This window comes from Rhodotorula toruloides (genome assembly GCF_000320785.1).
Source record: "Rhodotorula toruloides NP11 unplaced genomic scaffold Scaffold3, whole genome shotgun sequence".
In the NCBI taxonomy this organism is placed as follows: domain Eukaryota; kingdom Fungi; phylum Basidiomycota; class Microbotryomycetes; order Sporidiobolales; family Sporidiobolaceae; genus Rhodotorula; species Rhodotorula toruloides.
In genome coordinates, this window is record NW_015622963.1 from 731,554 (window position 1) to 748,426 (window position 16,873).

General features: G+C 62.2%; 5 protein-coding genes and 1 pseudogene across 6 annotated transcripts in view; 3 read left to right on the forward strand and 3 right to left on the reverse strand.

Annotated features, from left to right (window-relative positions):
- RHTO_04850 (forkhead box protein I) overlaps positions 1-1,023 on the forward strand; it is a gene marked incomplete at both ends in the record, with an annotated part of 3,862 nt that extends 2,839 nt beyond the window's left edge. Inside the window, 2 exons of the mRNA XM_016418514.1 lie at positions 88-483; positions 544-1,023. Coding sequence (XP_016275790.1) covers positions 88-483; positions 544-1,023 — 876 coding nt within the window. The remainder of the gene's footprint in view (positions 1-87; positions 484-543) is intronic.
- Positions 1,024-1,453: 430 nt separating this feature from the next.
- On the reverse strand, positions 1,454-1,845 carry RHTO_04851 (MTCP1 family rotein; annotated as a pseudogene; the record flags this gene model as incomplete). The annotated part of the gene is made up of 3 exons: positions 1,454-1,628; positions 1,693-1,712; positions 1,831-1,845.
- A 178-nt stretch (positions 1,846-2,023) lies between these two features.
- RHTO_04852 (endoplasmic reticulum metallopeptidase) lies at positions 2,024-5,580 on the forward strand (the record flags this gene model as incomplete). The annotated part of the gene is made up of 14 exons (XM_016418515.1): positions 2,024-2,449; positions 2,510-2,527; positions 2,593-2,628; positions 2,687-2,891; positions 2,946-2,987; positions 3,041-3,233; positions 3,290-3,316; positions 3,370-3,828; positions 3,885-4,221; positions 4,276-4,413; positions 4,476-4,795; positions 4,856-4,871; positions 4,931-5,126; positions 5,180-5,580. 14 exons carry the CDS (start codon positions 2,024-2,026, stop codon positions 5,578-5,580), a joined length of 2,814 nt encoding a protein of 937 aa, XP_016275791.1.
- A 125-nt stretch (positions 5,581-5,705) lies between these two features.
- RHTO_04853 (ATP-binding protein involved in chromosome partitioning, MRP) lies at positions 5,706-7,200 on the forward strand (the record flags this gene model as incomplete). Its single annotated transcript, XM_016418516.1, has 6 exons — positions 5,706-5,873; positions 5,939-6,077; positions 6,170-6,319; positions 6,379-6,660; positions 6,747-6,832; positions 6,895-7,200. The coding sequence occupies 6 exons, from the start codon at positions 5,706-5,708 to the stop codon at positions 7,198-7,200; spliced, it is 1,131 nt and encodes a 376-aa protein (XP_016275792.1).
- Positions 7,201-8,576: 1,376 nt separating this feature from the next.
- RHTO_04854 (alternative cyclin Pcl12) lies at positions 8,577-9,987 on the reverse strand (the record flags this gene model as incomplete). The annotated part of the gene is made up of 4 exons (XM_016418517.1): positions 8,577-9,291; positions 9,361-9,623; positions 9,733-9,866; positions 9,957-9,987. The coding sequence occupies 4 exons, from the start codon at positions 9,985-9,987 to the stop codon at positions 8,577-8,579; spliced, it is 1,143 nt and encodes a 380-aa protein (XP_016275793.1).
- Positions 9,988-12,844: 2,857 nt separating this feature from the next.
- On the reverse strand, positions 12,845-15,180 carry RHTO_04855 (feruloyl esterase-like protein; the record flags this gene model as incomplete). Its single annotated transcript, XM_016418518.1, has 10 exons — positions 12,845-13,105; positions 13,167-13,219; positions 13,280-13,384; positions 13,470-13,655; positions 13,719-14,190; positions 14,254-14,435; positions 14,573-14,603; positions 14,689-14,709; positions 14,770-14,838; positions 14,911-15,180. The coding sequence occupies 10 exons, from the start codon at positions 15,178-15,180 to the stop codon at positions 12,845-12,847; spliced, it is 1,650 nt and encodes a 549-aa protein (XP_016275794.1).
- Between the last annotated feature and the right edge of the window lie 1,693 nt (positions 15,181-16,873).

The window sequence follows — 16,873 nt, forward strand, 5'->3', positions numbered from 1 at the left end:
GAGCGCACTGCATCGGCACCGATGCTCGCCTCGCGCTCGGCGCCTGGCGACCTCTCTGCGCCTCCCGCCTCACCTCCTCGCCTCCAGTCGACGCACTCGCTCTACTCGAACCTCCACGAGCCGCTCCTCTCGGTCACCATGTCGCCGCCTACATCGGTCTACCACCGCCTCGCCGGCCCGTACCAGCCTCTCTCGTACGGCAACTCGGCTGCGCAGAACCACCGTGCGCTAGCACTCCTCGCCTCTCCCGAAGCGCCTGGCATCATCGCCGGCCGATCGGGCGAGCGAACCGCCGCGACTCTGCTCTCTGTCTCCACGTCGAGCTCGCCCACAGCTGGTCCGTCGTCGGCGCCGTTCTTGCCCGCCCCGCACATCTTCCCTGGCGGCAGCTCGCGGAAGAGGCAGCGGACCGACAGCGAGAAAGGCGATCGCAGCTTGCACGGCATGCTTTCCCCGACTGCCTTGGTGCACACGCAGAGTCCGGTTCGTCTGCGTTCTGTCTCCTTCTTCCGCGACACATTACTGACCGCGTCTACGTTGCAGATCTCGTCTGTTCGTGGCGGTCCTCGCACGCCGATGTCGCCCGTCCAGGACAAGCTCGAACCTCTGGCGGACCCGGAGAAGAAGTCGACAGGTCGCGCAACCGGCACCCGTCTCCTCCCCTCAGTCAACGCGCTCGCCAACTCGGACTTTGACCCGTTCCGCTCGCCTCCGCCGTCGTCGAATACCGGCGCGACCATCTTCGGCTCGGCCAAGTACCAGTTGCGCAGCCCGAGCGCGAGGCTGCAGGCGGCTTTGTCGACGCCCGGCAACACAAAGGGTCGCGTCCCGCTTGGCTTCTCGCCGTCGCTCGCGACCGGCGCGAGCTGGGAGCGCTCGACTGCCACGACCGACAGCCCGGCGTGGGGCGACTTGTACGACGGCGACCTGGGCGACCACTTTGGACGTCGCGGCGCCGGTGGCAGGACGACGAGCTCGTCCTGGCCGAGCCCTGGGACGGGTGTTCCTCACGCCGTGTGGTGAACACCACCACTCTCCTTCTTATCGTTTCTATCGCCTCTGTCCATACCACCCATGTATACCCCCACCCGCCTTCGCGCCTCATGTCCTCATATCCACTTTCTCTCCTCTTCCTTCCCTTCCACCTCATTGTTGCTTGCATACCCATCATCAGTCGATCCATTTGTGCCCATCATTGCCCATTCCTCGAGCGTTTCTCCTCTCGTATAGCTTTACCCTCTCTTTCTCTCCCTTTTTTCGTTCCTGTTGCTTTTTGTCTCCTCCTTATCTCGTCTTGCGTAGCATCACTTCTGTCTCTCGAGCAACCGTCCGTTTGCCTGCCTCTCTTCCTCGATCGACGAGCCTGCGAGACTCGGAAGCTGAGGAGCTCTCGCCGGTCGAAGGAACCGTCTGCCTTGAGAACGAGTCGTTGCACCGTCTACTTCCCTTGCGCTTATCGCATCCCCAGGTCCTTCAGTTTCCGCTGCAGGATCTCAGGCAGCGGACAAGCATCTGGCGGCTCTGCCTTGTCGCCCTTCTTGTCGTAGAATTGCGCGCAACACTCGTAGAGATTCCGGATGGCCGAGTCGCACTTTTCTTGTTGGTAGGCGTTCGAGATCATGCAGTTTCTGGCGGAAGAGAAGGGGAAGTCGTCAGTTCTGCGAGTGCAGAGAGCGAAGGAGGAGGACGAACTGGATCTGACACGCTTCAGGCTGAGGCGATGCAAGGAGGTCGTACAGACAAGCACAGAACATACAAGCCCGTCCAAGTCAGCCACGAGAGCGGTTGAGCGGATCATGACGCAGCGAAGCGAGCGAGAGGTCGACGGACATGGCACGGCGGGTTGCTGTTGACCTGGAGCGGGTCTCGTCAGTTGCAGTAGGTCATTGAACGCCGCCTTCGGCACTCACTGGCATGCTTGAGGGCTTCGAAGTCGGATGCGAGAGGCGAACCGACTCGTTGAACTTGTCCTCTCTCCTGACCCGCTCACACCCTCTCGTGGGCTGCTGCTAAACTCGCAGAGATGGCGAAAGACGACATCGACGCCGACGGGACTGGCGTCGTCGCCGTCAAGCCCGTCAAGACCGCTCCCTCGACCCCACCTCGGGCATCTCCCTCGAAGCAGTGGAGCCTGCTTCCCTCGCTCGCCGTGATCCTGCCCTTGCTCGCCCTCTTCACCTACATATCCGTACACCTGCATTATGCCCTGCCCGAACCGCAGCATGCGCTCTTCTCGCCGGACGGCTCCCCCGTGTTCAGCGAGTCCAAGGCGATGAGGTATATACACGACCTGGCGGCGTATGGCGATGGGACTCCGAGGTACAGGATCGTCGGGACGAAGGAGATGGTCGAGACGGACAATTACCTGCTCGACAAGATTGCCGAGATCCGCGAGGAGGTCGTCCAGAGGCACCCGAACGGCGGAATGCAGGTCGAGGTCTGGCACCAGGTGCGTTCGCTGCCATCCTGCAGTCCGATGGAATGCTAACGAATGCACTCTACCGTGTAGATTGGTGACGGAACTCACGTAGGCCTCGTCGCGACGTTTGTTCGGCCATCGCTCCGCTCGCTTACCCGCTTCTACTTGCGCAGCTCTTCGACTTCATGGACAAGAAGGTGTGGAAGAAGGTAAGGCGCAGCTTCGCCGGAGCGGAGGCAGACGAGCTGACCCGACCTCGACGTGCAGTATTTCGGCATCTCCAACGTGATTGTCCGCCTTTCCGACGGCACTCCAGCTTCGAAGGCCAACGCCGTCCTCGTCAATGCGCACTCCGACTCGACTTTGCCTAGTCCCGGCGCGGCAGACGACCTTGTCGGTGTTGCTGTCATGCTCGAGGCTTTGCGAGTGATGGCTCTGGGCGACAGGAAACTGACGAACGCTGCCATTTTCCGTGCGTCCCTTCACTCGGTCACCAGATCAAACCCGTCTGACGTTCCCCCTCCAGTCTTCAACGGCGCCGAGGAGAGTCTGCAGGACGCCTCGCACCGTAAGTCCCGCCCTCCACCTTTCGAAACTCTCGCCTGACCCGTCTCGCCGCAGTCTTCATCACTCAGCACCCCCTCAGAACGTCGGTCCGCGCTGTCATCAACCTTGAAGCGTGCGGTACCGACGGCAAGGAGATTGTCTTCCAGGCGACCTCGCCCGAGATGATCCAGGCGCTGGCAAGGACGCCCAGTCCGTACGCGACTATCATCGCGAGCGAGATCTTCCAGACCGGTCTCATTCTCTCCGAGTAGGCCGTCTCAACCACCTCTTCGCCGCCCAAACTGACCAGGTCCCTATCGACAGCACCGACTTCCGGCAGTTCGTCCAGTAGTGAGTTCCTTCCTCCGGTCCAGCAATCACAACGCTGACCGGCTTTCCTGCAGCGGCAACCTCACCGGGCTCGACATGGCACTCGTGCAGAACAGCTACCGCTACCACACCATGCTCGACACGGCCGACGCAATCGAGCCTGGCTCGGTCCAGCACATGGGCGACAACGTCCTCGCCCTGCTCGAATACCTCACTTCGCCCGAGACGACGATGGGCAACTCGGCCCAGCCGACGCCCGTCCTTCCTCGCGCGCCGACTTCGCACACAATCTTCTTCTCGGCTCTCGGAGGAAAGGTCTTCGTCGTTTACTCGCGTGCTACGGCTACGATCCTGTACGGCATCCTCGCTGCGCTGGTCGCCGTTGTCGTCACGGACCGCGTCGATTGGGCGAAGGAGAAGAAGGTGTACATCCTCAGCGTTGTCGGCGTGCTTGGCGGCCTCATCTCGTCCATTGTCGGCGCGAACTTAGTTGCGGCAGCTCTTAGCCTCGGCATGGGCAAGTCGATGACCTGGTGAGTGCCGACATTGCCGCCCTCTTTTCGTCGAAATGACAGGTCCCTCCTCGCAGGTTCCGCAACGAGAACTACCCGCTCCTCGTCTTTGGCCCTCCCTCTCTCCTCGCCGTCGTTCTCTACCAGTACTTCTTCGTCTCGAATCGCATTCGCCAGCCTATCGCCACGGTCGCGCAGGACGCTGCCGACTCGGCTCTCATCGAGCACGCCTCACTCGTCAGCCAGGTCGTCTACAACACGGCTGTCACCCTCATCGGTCACGCGCTCGGTGTCGGATCGAGCTACCTCATCGCTCTCGGCGCGGCGTCGAGCTTGCTTGCCCTCGTCATCAATGATTACGTCCTCCGCCGTCACTCCACGGGTCTTCATCTCGCGACCTACGTTATCGGCCAGGTGCGCAAGCTTGTTCAAGTCCGGAGTTTCTCGCTGACTGAGTCCAATCCGCAGTCCCTCCCGCTCCTGATCGGCGTCGAAGGCATCATTGGCTTCCTTGACCTCTTCGTCCCGCTCACCGGCCGTCTCGGCGCCGACGCCCCCGTTGACTTCATCATCGCAACGCTTGTCGGTGCAGTCGGCTATGCGGCCGTTCCGATGGCGAGTACCGCCTCCGCTGTTGGAGGGTCGAGCTGACGAGTCTCGCTCAACAGTTCCTCCCCTTCTGCCACCGATGGGGCGCGTCCTTCACTGCCCGTCTCGCCGTCTTCTTCACCTTCGCTACCGCCTTCTCGCTCGGCTGGTTCTCCCGCCCTTCCTGGTCCGCCTACGATGCTCAGCACCCGAAGCGGTTGCTCATCCTTCACATGGAGAACACGACGACCTCGCCGCCCGAGTTCCACCTTCACGTCGCCAGCGTCGATGGCAACCCGTTCTTCCAGCTTGTCAGCAAGGCTACCGAGGGCTTGACAGCGCCTAACTCGGTTCCCGAAGCGACTATTGCAGATGACTTGAGCGTCGACTGGGATATCATGTTCGTCCACCGCTGCTCATCTCGCTCGCTCATTGAAGCTGACCTACCTTATTTGTGCAGCTACCCCGTCTCGCAAGTGAGCCGCCAGTTCGCAGACTGCCGCGACGACCCCCGCTGACCTCGCTTGTCCTGCAGTTCCTCACGACGTACAAGGTTCCGCTCCCTCCCGTCGAATCGACATACACTTCGCCTTATCTTGACACATTCAAGGTCTCCGTAACCCGCAATTCCCTCAACGCGATCAAGCAGACGAGGAGCATTGACGTCGTCCTCGACCACCCCGCCATCATCTGGCCGGTCCTTAGCTTCGACGGCGACGTGATTGCTTGGGGTGCGTCCGCCTGCTCGCCCTCTCTGATGCCTACTCACTTAACGTTCGTGCAGACTTGCCCGAGCCGCCTCAGCGCGGCGTGATCCGGCATCACGTCAAATCCGTCGCCTCGTACGGCGTCAACCGCTTCACCCTCTCGCTCACTCTCCAGCTCACGCCCGAGCAGTTCGCCGCCGCCATCCGCGAAGACCAGCGCGCCAAGGGCCAGCGTGCGGACGCCTCGGCCGAGGACAAGTCGCTCGCTTCCCTCCGCATCGACTACTCCGGTCTCGACATCCACGGCATGTACCCTGCGAGCGTGCAGAGTGATGACGTGCACGAGGATGCGCAGCGGCAGGTCGCGAGGCAGACGAGGCTGGGCATGCGCTTCTTCGAGGAGTTCTCCAAGCGGCTCGAGAAGGAACCGGTGGACGCTATGCTCCTCAGCGCGATCGCGGGCGTCGCGTACGTCTGAGCCCGCACTATCATCTTTCAAGGTGTCCATAGAGTCGCGTGCAATGAACAAAGACCGAGGTTATCCATTCATCGCAACGACTTCGAGAGGCTGCATCGTCTGTTCCGCTGCTCTACGTCGCTCAGATGGCTCGCGCTCGGCTAGCTGGACTCGCGCGGCCCTGGACCAGCTCTAGCACTCCGAGTCTGCCCGCCTGCACCTGCCGGCGAGCGCCCTCGCCTAGCTTTGCTGCTTCATCAGTCGCTCGCTCATTCTCCTCGACATCGACTGCGCAGAGCCACGACAACCCGCTCGTGCGTCTCAGACTTCCCTCTGTCATTCTCTCGACGGCTTGCTGACCCTGGACCGCTCCTTGCAGGGCCTGCCGCGCAATGACGCCCCGCCAACCATGCCTCGGATGCAGCGAGGTCTGCCGCAGAAGCGGAAGCTGCCGGGCGTCAAGAAGGTCGTGGTTGTCTCGAGTGGGAAGGGCGGAGTAGGCAAGAGCAGCGTAGCAGGTGCGCCTGAGAACTCCAGTGTTGGCAGAGAGCCTCGAGCCAACGTCGAGTCTTCGGGGATACTTTTCGCTGATCTCGCTTGCTCTTTGCAGTCAATCTCGCTCTGGCGCTATCCTCACTACCACCAGATGTAACAGGAGGCGGGCGACCACGCGTCGGCGTACTCGACCTTGATATCTTCGGACCCTCCATCCCGAAATTGATGGGTCTTGAGGGTGCTGGCGAACCGTTCTTGACGGCAGGTGCGTATCGAGACGTCGCAAACCAACTCAGCGTTACTGATCGTGTGACGCCTCTGCAGAGAACCGCCTCACGCCTCTTCGTGCACACGGCCTACCCTGCATGTCCATGGGATTCCTCCTCCCGAACAACCCGCCCGATCCTTCCGACCCGACCAAGACGCCTGCAGATACTCCCGTCGTCTGGCGAGGCATGATGGTGATGAAGGCGGTCCAGCAGTTGCTGTTCGACGTCGACTGGCGGGCGGGAACGGGCGGGAGCGACCTCGACGTGCTTGTCGTCGACACGCCGCCCGGCACAGGAGACGTGACATTGAGTCTTGGACAGCTGGTGACGGTTGACGGTGCGCTTCTCTCGGGTCTCGCTTCATCCCGTCCTCGACCTTCGCAAGGAGATGCCCTCGCTGACGAAGTCTGCCTCTCGCTACAGGCTCCGTGATCGTCTCGACGCCTCAGAACGTCGCCATCATCGACACCCGCAAAGGCGTCGCCATGTTCCGCAAGCTGGGCATCCCCGTGTGTCCGCTCGAGTGCTCCTCCACGAAAATCGACCTGACCTCGCTCGCTCGCACGTTCAGATCACCGGCGCGGTCCTCAACATGTCGCATTTCCTCTGTCCCGGCTCGTCGACACCTCACTACGTCTTTGGGCGGCCAGACTCGTTCATGTCGACTTGCTCCGCCCTCTCGCTCGACGTGCTCGCCCAAATCCCTATCGAGCCAGCGGTATCGGCTCGCGGCGATGAAGGGTCGCCGGTTGTCATGCTTCCTGGTGCAGAGGGCAGCGGCGGCAGCAAGGCGCGAGAGGCCTTCCTCGCACTCGGCGCCGAAGTCTGGCGGCGGATCAACCAGCAGCAGGGAGCGGACGCCACCGCACCGTCTTGAGCCTTCGCGCTACGCCAGATGTAGCTATCTGCGCCGAACGGGCTGCGTGAGGAAATGGGACAGACGGACGACTGCTCGCCATCCAGCGAAAGACGAGGACGATCCGCTGTGACCTTCTTCCCGCCCTTCGGTGGGGCAAAGGTTCTTCCTAGGCCGCTGCTCTGCTGGCTTGTTCCTACACCCGGTGCGAATGCAGTTCCACAAAATGAAGTGCAGGACGAAACCCGCGCGTGACGGTCAGACAAGTTCCTGCGTGCGTGTGCCTCCGGCGCTTCGGGCTCCTCGCAAAGAGCTTTCTTTCGTCACCTCCTCTCCAGCCAGCGGATCGTGTTCTTCCGCCCCAGTCCGCCCCTTCGCTCGACAACGACTTGCGACTTGCGACGCTACGGCTAAGGGGTACGGACTCGTCGCGTCAACCCGCGATGCGATCCGACGCTCTCTCTCTCGACGTATGGTTGGTTCCCAGAGACGACTCGCTCGATGCGATGCGCCTGACTGCTGCTCCTTTCGCCGCTCGACGACCTTCGCAGGGTCACCAGCACGGGAGGGATAATCAGTCGCGGCGCCGCTCTCTTCCAGTTGCCGCCGGCAGGGGTAGAACGCGGAGATCTTCATTGCAAGCGAGAGTGGGCAGTGACGCGCACAGAAACGACAGCCGGCGACGAACGAGAGAGCGAGAGAAGTTCCCGAGCGAGCGAATTGGGAACGAATCGAAGTTCCGGCGTCGATCTCGTACGTGGTCGCCGACGCCGACGCTTCTTCCATTCCGCTGCGGCCTTGCCTTGCCTTGCGTTGCGTTGGGTTGCATGGACGTCGCCGCCGCCTGCTTGCGAAGGCTCCCCAAAAGTCGTCGCGACTCGCGAGCCATGCGAGTTGCCCCGCTCCCCGCATCGCTTCTTGCGGAGAAGCAGATCTCGTTGATCGTGCGGAGACGGAGGAATCTTGAGCGTGTTCGAAAGCGAAGCGTGGCAAGCCCCATCCCGCACTCCGCCCTCCACCTCCCTTTGCCGAACGCTTGGACCCATCCTTCTCTCGCTGAGGAGAAGTCACTGAAAAGTAGCGAACTGGCATCTGAGAAGAGAAGTGTTGTGCGAGAATGGGACTCTATTCCGAAAGACTCGACGAAAGAGTGGAGAGGAGGGAGGAGCTATCTGTACGACACCGACGGAAGAAACGAGGACGGGGGTAGCGCACAACCTGAACAATAGGAACGAGGGAGACGAGGGCGAAAGAAGGGGGGTATCCTTGGATGCGAAGGGATGCGAGGGCGTCGAAAGGGTTGCGAAAGAGGTGTTGCGAGCGAAAGTTGCGAAAGTTGTATGAAGATGTGCGAGCCGGTAATAACGAGATGAGAAGCGAAGAGTCGAGGGTAGGGATCACCACACGGGTGCGGAAGGCGGGACAGCCTCGATAGCGTCCGGCGCGACGACGCCCGACGTCGAGTCGACGACGGTCGGTTCGCCCCCCGGTCGGGCATTGAGCGCCGCATACGCCGCCAGTTTCGCGACCGTCTCTGCGCTCGTCTGCTGCGGGGGCCACATGATCGACTTGGCGGGCTGCTGTTCGGGCGTGAGCGGACCAGCAGGCGTGCACGGCGAGACGGGCGTGTTGATCCCGTGTCCGCCGTGACTCAGCGCTGGAGAGGTGGCGTAGGAGGAACAGACTGTTGATGGTGCGCGGGAGGACGAGCGAGAGTAGGGCGATGCGGTGCGGTATTCGGCGCGGCTTCTTCGTCGGGACGAGCGCGAGGACGAGGCGGGCGAAGAGGTGGCGTCGTAGATCGACGACGAGGAGGAAGACGAGGCAGAGGTCATGGCGGCGGGGTTGCCGCGGAGGAGGGCGATCGCAGCATCGGACGCGCGACGGTGGCGGAGCGTGTTGGGCGAGGGCGAGCGCGAAGTCGACGAGGAAGGGGTGGGGATCTGCAAGTCCAAGTCGCGCCGGCGCTTGCGGTCCTCCATCGTTCGTCGTGATTGTTGCTGCTGCGCGGCCTTGGCGAGCGAGAGAGCGAGCTCCTTCTCGGCCTCGTACGGCGCGACGACCTCCTGCACCCAGTCGTCCAACTCCTCGGACCTGACAACCACGTTCCAGCTGCGCGACGAGCGTACGACTGTCAGCCTGTGTGCTCGACGAGGCGTTGAAAGCGGACCGGAGACGCACCCAAGGAAAGCAAAGAGCTCGCGCTCCATCTGGTTGACCTCGCGGAGCTCAAACAGACCCTGACCGACAATCTGCCAGCTCTTGTTCGAGTAGGTGTCGTCCATCGAGATCTTGCTGCTGAGCATCAAGCTCGAGAGGAAGAGGCGGTGGGGCGAGGTCGAGGTGCCGCGAGCCGAAGGGTAGCGCTGCTTGAGTCGGCTGAGGAGGAGGAGCGCCTGGTGCGTGATCGAGGTCGGCAGGCGGGTGCGGTACAGTGCGTAGGCCTGGTATGCGTTAACCGGAGTCAGTACGGCGCGTTCGATGCCCAGTGGGCCGCTCCACCTCTTGAGCCGAGCTTCGGTCCCACAGAAGAAAAGGAGGGCGGGGACGCACGATGAACTCGCCGAGGTTGGGTGCTGCCTGCTCCTTGGGGATCTTGGAGGGTGCAGGTGCAGGCGCGGGGGGCTGCTGGTGGTGCGCGACGCTGAAGAGGGACGAGATGACATGCTCGCACAGGAGGGCGAGGTCTGTTTTCACGACCATCGGACGCGCGGCAATGGGAGCGAGGCTTCGTCAGCGCCGTGTTGGTGGGTAAGTGGGTGGAGAAGAGTACGCACCCTCGTATCCGTAGTAGCGATCTGACGGCATGAGGGCGAGGCGAGGTGAGGCGGTTGGTCCGGACAAAGAGGGGCGGACGAGTTGGGGACGGGGTCGCGGCGGCGGGTTTGAGTCGCCCGGCTGGGTTGTGTCGCAGTGGGTTGCGGTGCTCGAGTGTGCAGTGGCAGTCAGAGAGCAGCAGCAGTACGGTCAAAGAGAGGACGACGAGGTCGGGCCCGAGATGACTTTGTATGAGCTGCCCGAGCGAACCCACACCCGCGCAACTCGCCGACTCGCCCGCCAGCCCGCGCGTCCCTTTTCGCACACTCGCAAGTTCCGCACACGCATTGTGGCCCCGCTGATCCACGGCCCGCGCTTCCTCGTCCCAAGAACAGCCTCGTCGACAGCGCACACTCCCCTTCGACTCCTCTCTCTCCGCGTAGACAGAACTCCTCTCTCACCGGACTCTCCGGCGCAATGGAACTCCTCTCGCGCGCGCCTCCTTCCTTAGCTCGGATGGACAGGAGATTGCGCGAGGCTCGGCCACCACACAACCGAAGCGAGCCACACAACACCAGCACCAGCGCAAGCTCGCCGCGCTCCGCCGTAAGCGCCTCCGACGTCGCTCGCACAGACGTCGACAGCTCGCGCTCTCCAGTTCTCGCTTTCATCAGCGGCACCCGCCAAAGTAGTCTGGCCAGACTCGCTCGCTTCTTCGGGCGGCGACTAGCTCCGCTCCTCCCACCTCCCGCTCCCTGCTCTTCTCGCTCGTCTCGGCAGCCACGCGCTCCTTTTCGAGGTCCAGCAGCAGCGGGCGAAACACCTCCTTCGCCTATAGAAGACCTGGGGCCGCCATTCCTGGCCAGCGCGGAGTTGTGGAACAGCGGAGCGGCGGAGACGACTTTCCTTCCTCGCCCAGCTTCGCTCTCCGAACAGAAAGTTCTCTTGGACCCGAACAAGCTTGGGCTGGCCTTTTCGCAGCGACGACCGCACGGCGAGCAGGCGTTCTCTCCGTTCATTCGCCGCGTCGGTCTGTCGCAAGCGTCGAAGGGGACTGGTCTGGGCGTTCCCGCCGCCTTCTTTCCACCCTCGCTTCCAGCTTTTCCCCCAACACCGTCTCAACCAAGCGCCGAACGGACCTCCTCCGCCTCCGCCTCCGCTCCTCCAACACAAACACACACGGCTTCGATTCTTCTCCTCCTTCCTCCTCCCCCGCATCCTTCGCTCGATCACAGAAAACAATTATCCGCACTCGCACTCGCAGGGTCGCAGGGTTGTCGTGGGTTTCGAGAACCTCCCCCCTCCGACCCTCCTGACCCCGCTGTCTGCCTTTCGCTTCCATGCGCGGATGGAGTGTTGCTCGCATCCTCTAGCTCTGCGGATACTTGCTGCCTCGCTTCCCTCGCCGCTGGCACTTACAGACTAATGGCTTAGCGTCCCAGCACGCGCGGGAGAGTCTCGCCCTCGCTTCGTTCGTCCACGGCCACCACCCACCCGCTCGCTCGTGTCCTACATCCTCCCGCCCGCCCTCCTCGCGTGGGGGTCGCATCAAAGGATGGTCTCGCTCGACAAAGGGCTCTTGAGGGACCGCCGGACGCGGGATGAGAAGCGGTGTGGAGGGCGCAGAACTGGTCCTCCTTTCTCTTCACTTACTGTACTTGCTTTCCGACTGTACTGCTGCACCGCACGCACGTTCTAGTCCGCGCACACGCACGCGCGGGATCGCCTAGCCTCGCACGCCGCCCACCCTCGTCTCACACCTTAGCGCCTATACTCGCCTTCCTCGCTTCCTCGCTTGTTTCGCTTCGTTGCTTCGGACTTAAGTTATTTGTGCGAGGGATGCTCGTGGGCTTTTTGAGGTGGGAATTGGCGTGCTGGGCGGAGGGAGGGTGGGTGGATTCGGAGGAAGAAGCGAGGAAGCGAGGAGGGGGGTTCCGGAGCGAAGATCCGCTCGAGGAGGCTCGACGACGTCTATGGCTGGATGGTGACATATTACGCACGAGCGGGCGGACCACGAGCGCTCGCAGACGCCGGACTTGTCCGCGTCTCCCGGCTCAAAGGCGGACGCTCACCTTCTCCTCGCGCCTTCAAGTCCTGCTCCCGCTTCCGCTCCCACTCCCGCTCTTCTCAGCCAGCCAGCCTCGCGACTCTGTCTCTCCATCGTAAGCTGCCACCCTACGTTACAGTACTCGTCTCTCGCCCAGACTGAGCTTGTCCCGCTTCGTTTTCGCTCCTTTCGCTTAATTACTCGCTGCTTCGGACAGTCAAGCGAGGGTGCGCACGTGCGGCGACTTAGGCGTCCGAGAGCGGTTCGGATGGCGTTGGGGCGGCGGGTTGATTCGAAGGTGGAAGCGAGGAGGAAGAGACCCGCTTCCAAGGCTGCGACGTCCTTCACCGCTTCACCACAGCTAGGGCGGTTCATTGCGAGCGCTACGAGCTTCTTGAAGCTGGTGGAGTAGTCCTCAGCGACGAGAGACGGCGAAAGCGAGTTGGGCCTTCCCAACTTCGAGTCGAGGATGCGTTCTCGGCGGCTTTCGCTGGGCGTGGTCGGACGTAGGCACTTCATGCGTGTGGGTGTGCAGCGAGATTGGCGAGGAGGTAACGGAAAGAAGGAGGGGAGGGCGAAGGCGCGGAGGGTGGCGAGCGAAGAGTTTCGCTCGCCTTTCTGCTTCTCTCGTCGAAGACCTCGAGAGCACGAGCGCTGTGAGCGCATGGCGAGAGCACGACCAAGGAGGCGCGCGGACGAACTGGTCGGAACGCCTTTTTTGCAGCGCCGAGAACCTTGATACCTACACAGACTTGCGAGACGGCACAACTTTCAGCGAGGCTGCGAGTGCCCGCATAAATACGATCCGGGAGAGAAGGGGGAGGACGGGATGAAAGGCGAAGAGAGGGCGAACATGCGCGCCTAGCCGACATATTTGCACTCGAAGCTCGACGCCTTGTTCTGGTCTCCGCCGATATAGACCGCTTCCTTGGGGTACGTGCAAAGCGGGCGCTCGAACGCAGTCCCGTTGCGCTTGTCGGCGCCGACGTAGCTCGTCGCGATGATCGTCTCGGGCGCCTTGCCCTTCTCGACCCAGTCAATCATGGCGAGGACCATGTCGTGCTGCGAGTCGAAGGAGGAGCCTTGTCCGCCGCCGCCAAGGCTGAGCTGGCGCTGACCGGGCTGTAGCGAGGAGGGCGAGTCAGCCTTGCTTCAAAAGGAGGAAACGCTCGGAGGGACGCACCCCGCCAAAGTTGTAGGCACCAGGACCGCCCCTGCAGTGCCACATGCCGGGAACTGCGAACGAGACGAGCGTGAGCAGCGAGCCAACGAAGCGAGGGAAGGCTCGGAACGTACCGGTGAAGAGCCTGTACGCGTCGTTGAAGTTCTTGGGCTGGCCGAGGGCGGAGCGGACGCGCTCGTAGTAGCCGATGGTCGAGCCGGTCGGGATGAGCGTGTCGGCTGCGGGTAGGGAGGGTCAGCCCGGCGGGCGAAGAGCGAGTCGAGCCGCAAGAGCGTCTGCTAGAGCCCAGGAGAGTCTACGCACCGAGTCCGACGTAGGTGAGGAGCTTGCCCTTCTTCAGGAACTTCTGAATATTGGGGTTCCATGCGTTGGTTTGGCCTGGATCGGTTTCATCGGCGATAGCGAGCAGGCGCTCGAGCTCCGTCTCGTTGGCGGTGAAGGTACCGACGGTCGTCTCATTCAGGACTTGGTAACGGAAGTAGTCGGGTCCTACGACGACAAAGGGTCAGCCCAGTGCTATGAAGCCATTCAAGGCGAAGAGAAGGAACGCACCAGGACCGTAGGGCATGCCGTTAACCGAGAAGACCTTGCCGGCCGCCTCTGCTCCAGGCTCGAAGCCGTAGAAGAGAAACTCGTCGCGAGTCGTAGCGGTCCAGTTGGCCCAAATCGCGTGCATCGTGTCGATCTTGCCCTGCGTGAGGCAGGTCGACTGGTTCGCGCCGGCAGCCGAGCAAAGGAGCGGCGAGAGGTCGGGCTTGCACTTGCGCGGGTTGCGGATGACGCCGTCCTTGACGCCGTCGAGCTCGTCGCACTGCTTGTAGACCTCGGCGCCGATGACGGTGTAGTCGGAAGCGTTGAGGTGGTTGGGCGACGTCGTTGGGTTGACAAGGGCGTTAATGCGGTACGTCTGCGCGTTGAGGTGCTGCCACCACTGAGCGGCGGCTCCGGCAATGACGCCGTCGTAGTCGTCGGGGAACATCTGAACCTCCTTGAGGCCCTGCTTGCCTCCGCTCGAGCAGCCGAGCTGAACGAGCGATTCCGCGAGTCAGCTTGCGCTCGCTGCGACAGTCAGGACTGGCTAACGCACCCAGTACGACGTCTTCTGCTTCTTGCCATAGTAGAGCTTGAGGATCTCCTTCGAGTAGACGGTCGTGAGGTGGACGGCGCGGTAGCCAAAGTCGATCTGGGTTTCGGGACCGTTGAGCGCGAAGGTGCCGTCTCCCGATGTACCGTTGTGTCCCGTGTCGGTCGAGGCGACAGCAAAGCCGTCTGTCAATGATGAAAGCGAAGGACGGCGGGACGCGGGACGTGGGACGCGGAAAGTTGGGCACGACGACCAGGGAAATTGTGAAGGGAGAACCGTCAGTCGGCATCTACGCGGCTTGAAGGGGCGATTGGACACGCACACTTGGCGATAGGAGCCCACATGTCGGGGAACTGACGACGAAGACGTCGAGGAAGGGCAAAGAGGGTTTTTTGGTCAGTACGTCGCCGTGTAAACTCGTCGTCTGGCGAGACTCACGTTCACGCCTCCAGCGTCACCCTGTGCGCGCGAAGTGTCAGTCGAGGAAACGAGAGGGGTAGAAGGACAGCGGGAACGCACGCCGTTGCCGACCATGGCGAAGCGACCCGACCATTGGGCCGCCGTCGGGAGCCAGACCTCGAACTGGACCTGCGGGACGACGTTGCGAGATGCGTGTCAGATTGAGCGGCCCCGTAAGGAGAGAAGAGAGGCGCAGCGCACCTTGGACGAGTTGGAGGTGTGGATGTACGCTCCGAAGCGACAGAAAGCGGGAACTTCGGGGACGGCCTGCGGGTAAGCGGGCGTAGCGTACGGCGTCGTAAAGTTGGTGCCCGCAGCGACGTCATCGGCGTAGTACACCTCGAGCGAAGGCAAGTGCTTCGGAGCCTCCGTCCACAAGTCCTGGCAGGAGGTCTTGCCAGACGGGACGGCGGCGCCGAGGGCTGTGCCCGCCAAAGCGAGCGGAACGAGAGCTGCGACGTTCGACTTCATCGTCGACGAGCCAAAGAAGGAGCCTCGAGCGAAGGATGGAAGAGCAAGAAGAGAGGTCGTCCTCGAGGAGGCCCGCGTCTATCCCCCAAGCTGTCGATCACGCTGCCCCGCTCTAATCTCGCAGTGGCATCCTCCACACCGTCCGGCTGGGACGAAGAGAAGCTCCGTTGGCCTTAACCGGGGTGACCGGTGGTCGAGTGAGGCCCGAACGGGCAGTCGGGCCGTGGGGGTTGCGGCTGCCGCGGCCCGTACAGTCGTGTCCCGTCGTGCGGCAGCCAGCATGCGCCATCGCGCGAGTGCGAGTGGGAGAGAGAGCGGGAGGGAAGAGGGAGGAGGACGGCTCCCGCTCGAGGCGCGCTCGTTGGTGGTGGGTTGCCTTTCCGCTCGCTGTTACGGTCCCCAGGCCAAGCGGGAGCACGGCGTGTGCTATTTGCAGCACCGGATGCGAGTCGGGAGGAATGGAAGAACGTTCTCGCGACCCGGAGGGGACGACTAAGACGTGCGTCGTGCTGGACGGAGGCGCCGCTCTCCCTTCGCCTGACAGGACGCTCGAAAGCGGTGACAGCTGCAGTTGACATTGCAGTCCATACGGAAGCGAGAGACGCGAGCGAGGACAGAGACGGCTTGGGTGAAGCCGGAGAGCAGTAGTCGGATTCTGCGGTGCGCAACAACGAGGTCAGCACTGCGTATTCAGCCGCCTGCTCGACGTTGCGTGTCTCCAAAGAGCGTGTGGCGAAGGTCGTGAACCGCATCAGAAGTCCTGAAGCACTTTGGGTCTCTGCACCGACGCAAGCCCGGGTGGTTTGTACGTCCGCCCGTTTGACAGTGAAGCCGGCTCGCATCGCGAGTATAGTCCGCCCGTCGGGATGCATTTTCATCGCGTGCGGTTCGAGGGAAGGGGAGGGGGAGGAGGGGAAAGAAGGACAACTCACAAGTCAGGCCAGCGCCGAGCATCGTCGAGAAGCGGCGGAATGAGCAGTAGCAGGACGACTATCGACGGCGCAAGGGCAGTCAGTACTCGTCCTCGTGTGCGAATGGAAGCTGTTGCTGGCACGATCCGGCTCGGACAATGTCCTGGCTAGGACAAGGTGTTTCCTCTGCAAGTTGTAGGATTGCTGAGATAGTGATATGTGTAGATTGTTTCGTCTCGGCCGGCGTGGTGGAAGCGAGGGAGGGGAGGGAAGGAAAGGCGACTCACTCCGAGCCAAGCAAGACGGAGAAGTCGGCAAGACGTAAGTTAGCAGCAAGTCGGCATCGAGCAGTCAGGAAAGCAGCGGCGAACAATCTGTGCGAGGAGACGAGCGGGAGAGTCAGCTCATGATCGCTCGAGGGCATGCACTGCTGGTCGTCCTCAGCCGTCCATCGCAAGGTCTCGTCACGGCATCAAATAAGGCTGAAACTTGAGATATGAACGTTGATATCCTCAGCAAGTTGTAGGAGTGTATCTTGAAAGATGTGGTACGCTGTATCATCTTTTGCCGCGAGACGACTTGCGAGGCGACGGAGGAAGGGGACGCAAGCGATCGAACGGGGAGGAGAGCTCACCTGAAGCAGCAGAGGCTCGCATTCGCCGGGTGAAGCAGATCAGCAGCAAGCTGGACGCCGAATTACGAGCAGGATCTGCGCAAGGAAAGGGTCAGCGATCCGCGAGCAGGCTGATGACGTGTTGCTGCGCCGCCTCGTCCTCCGTACG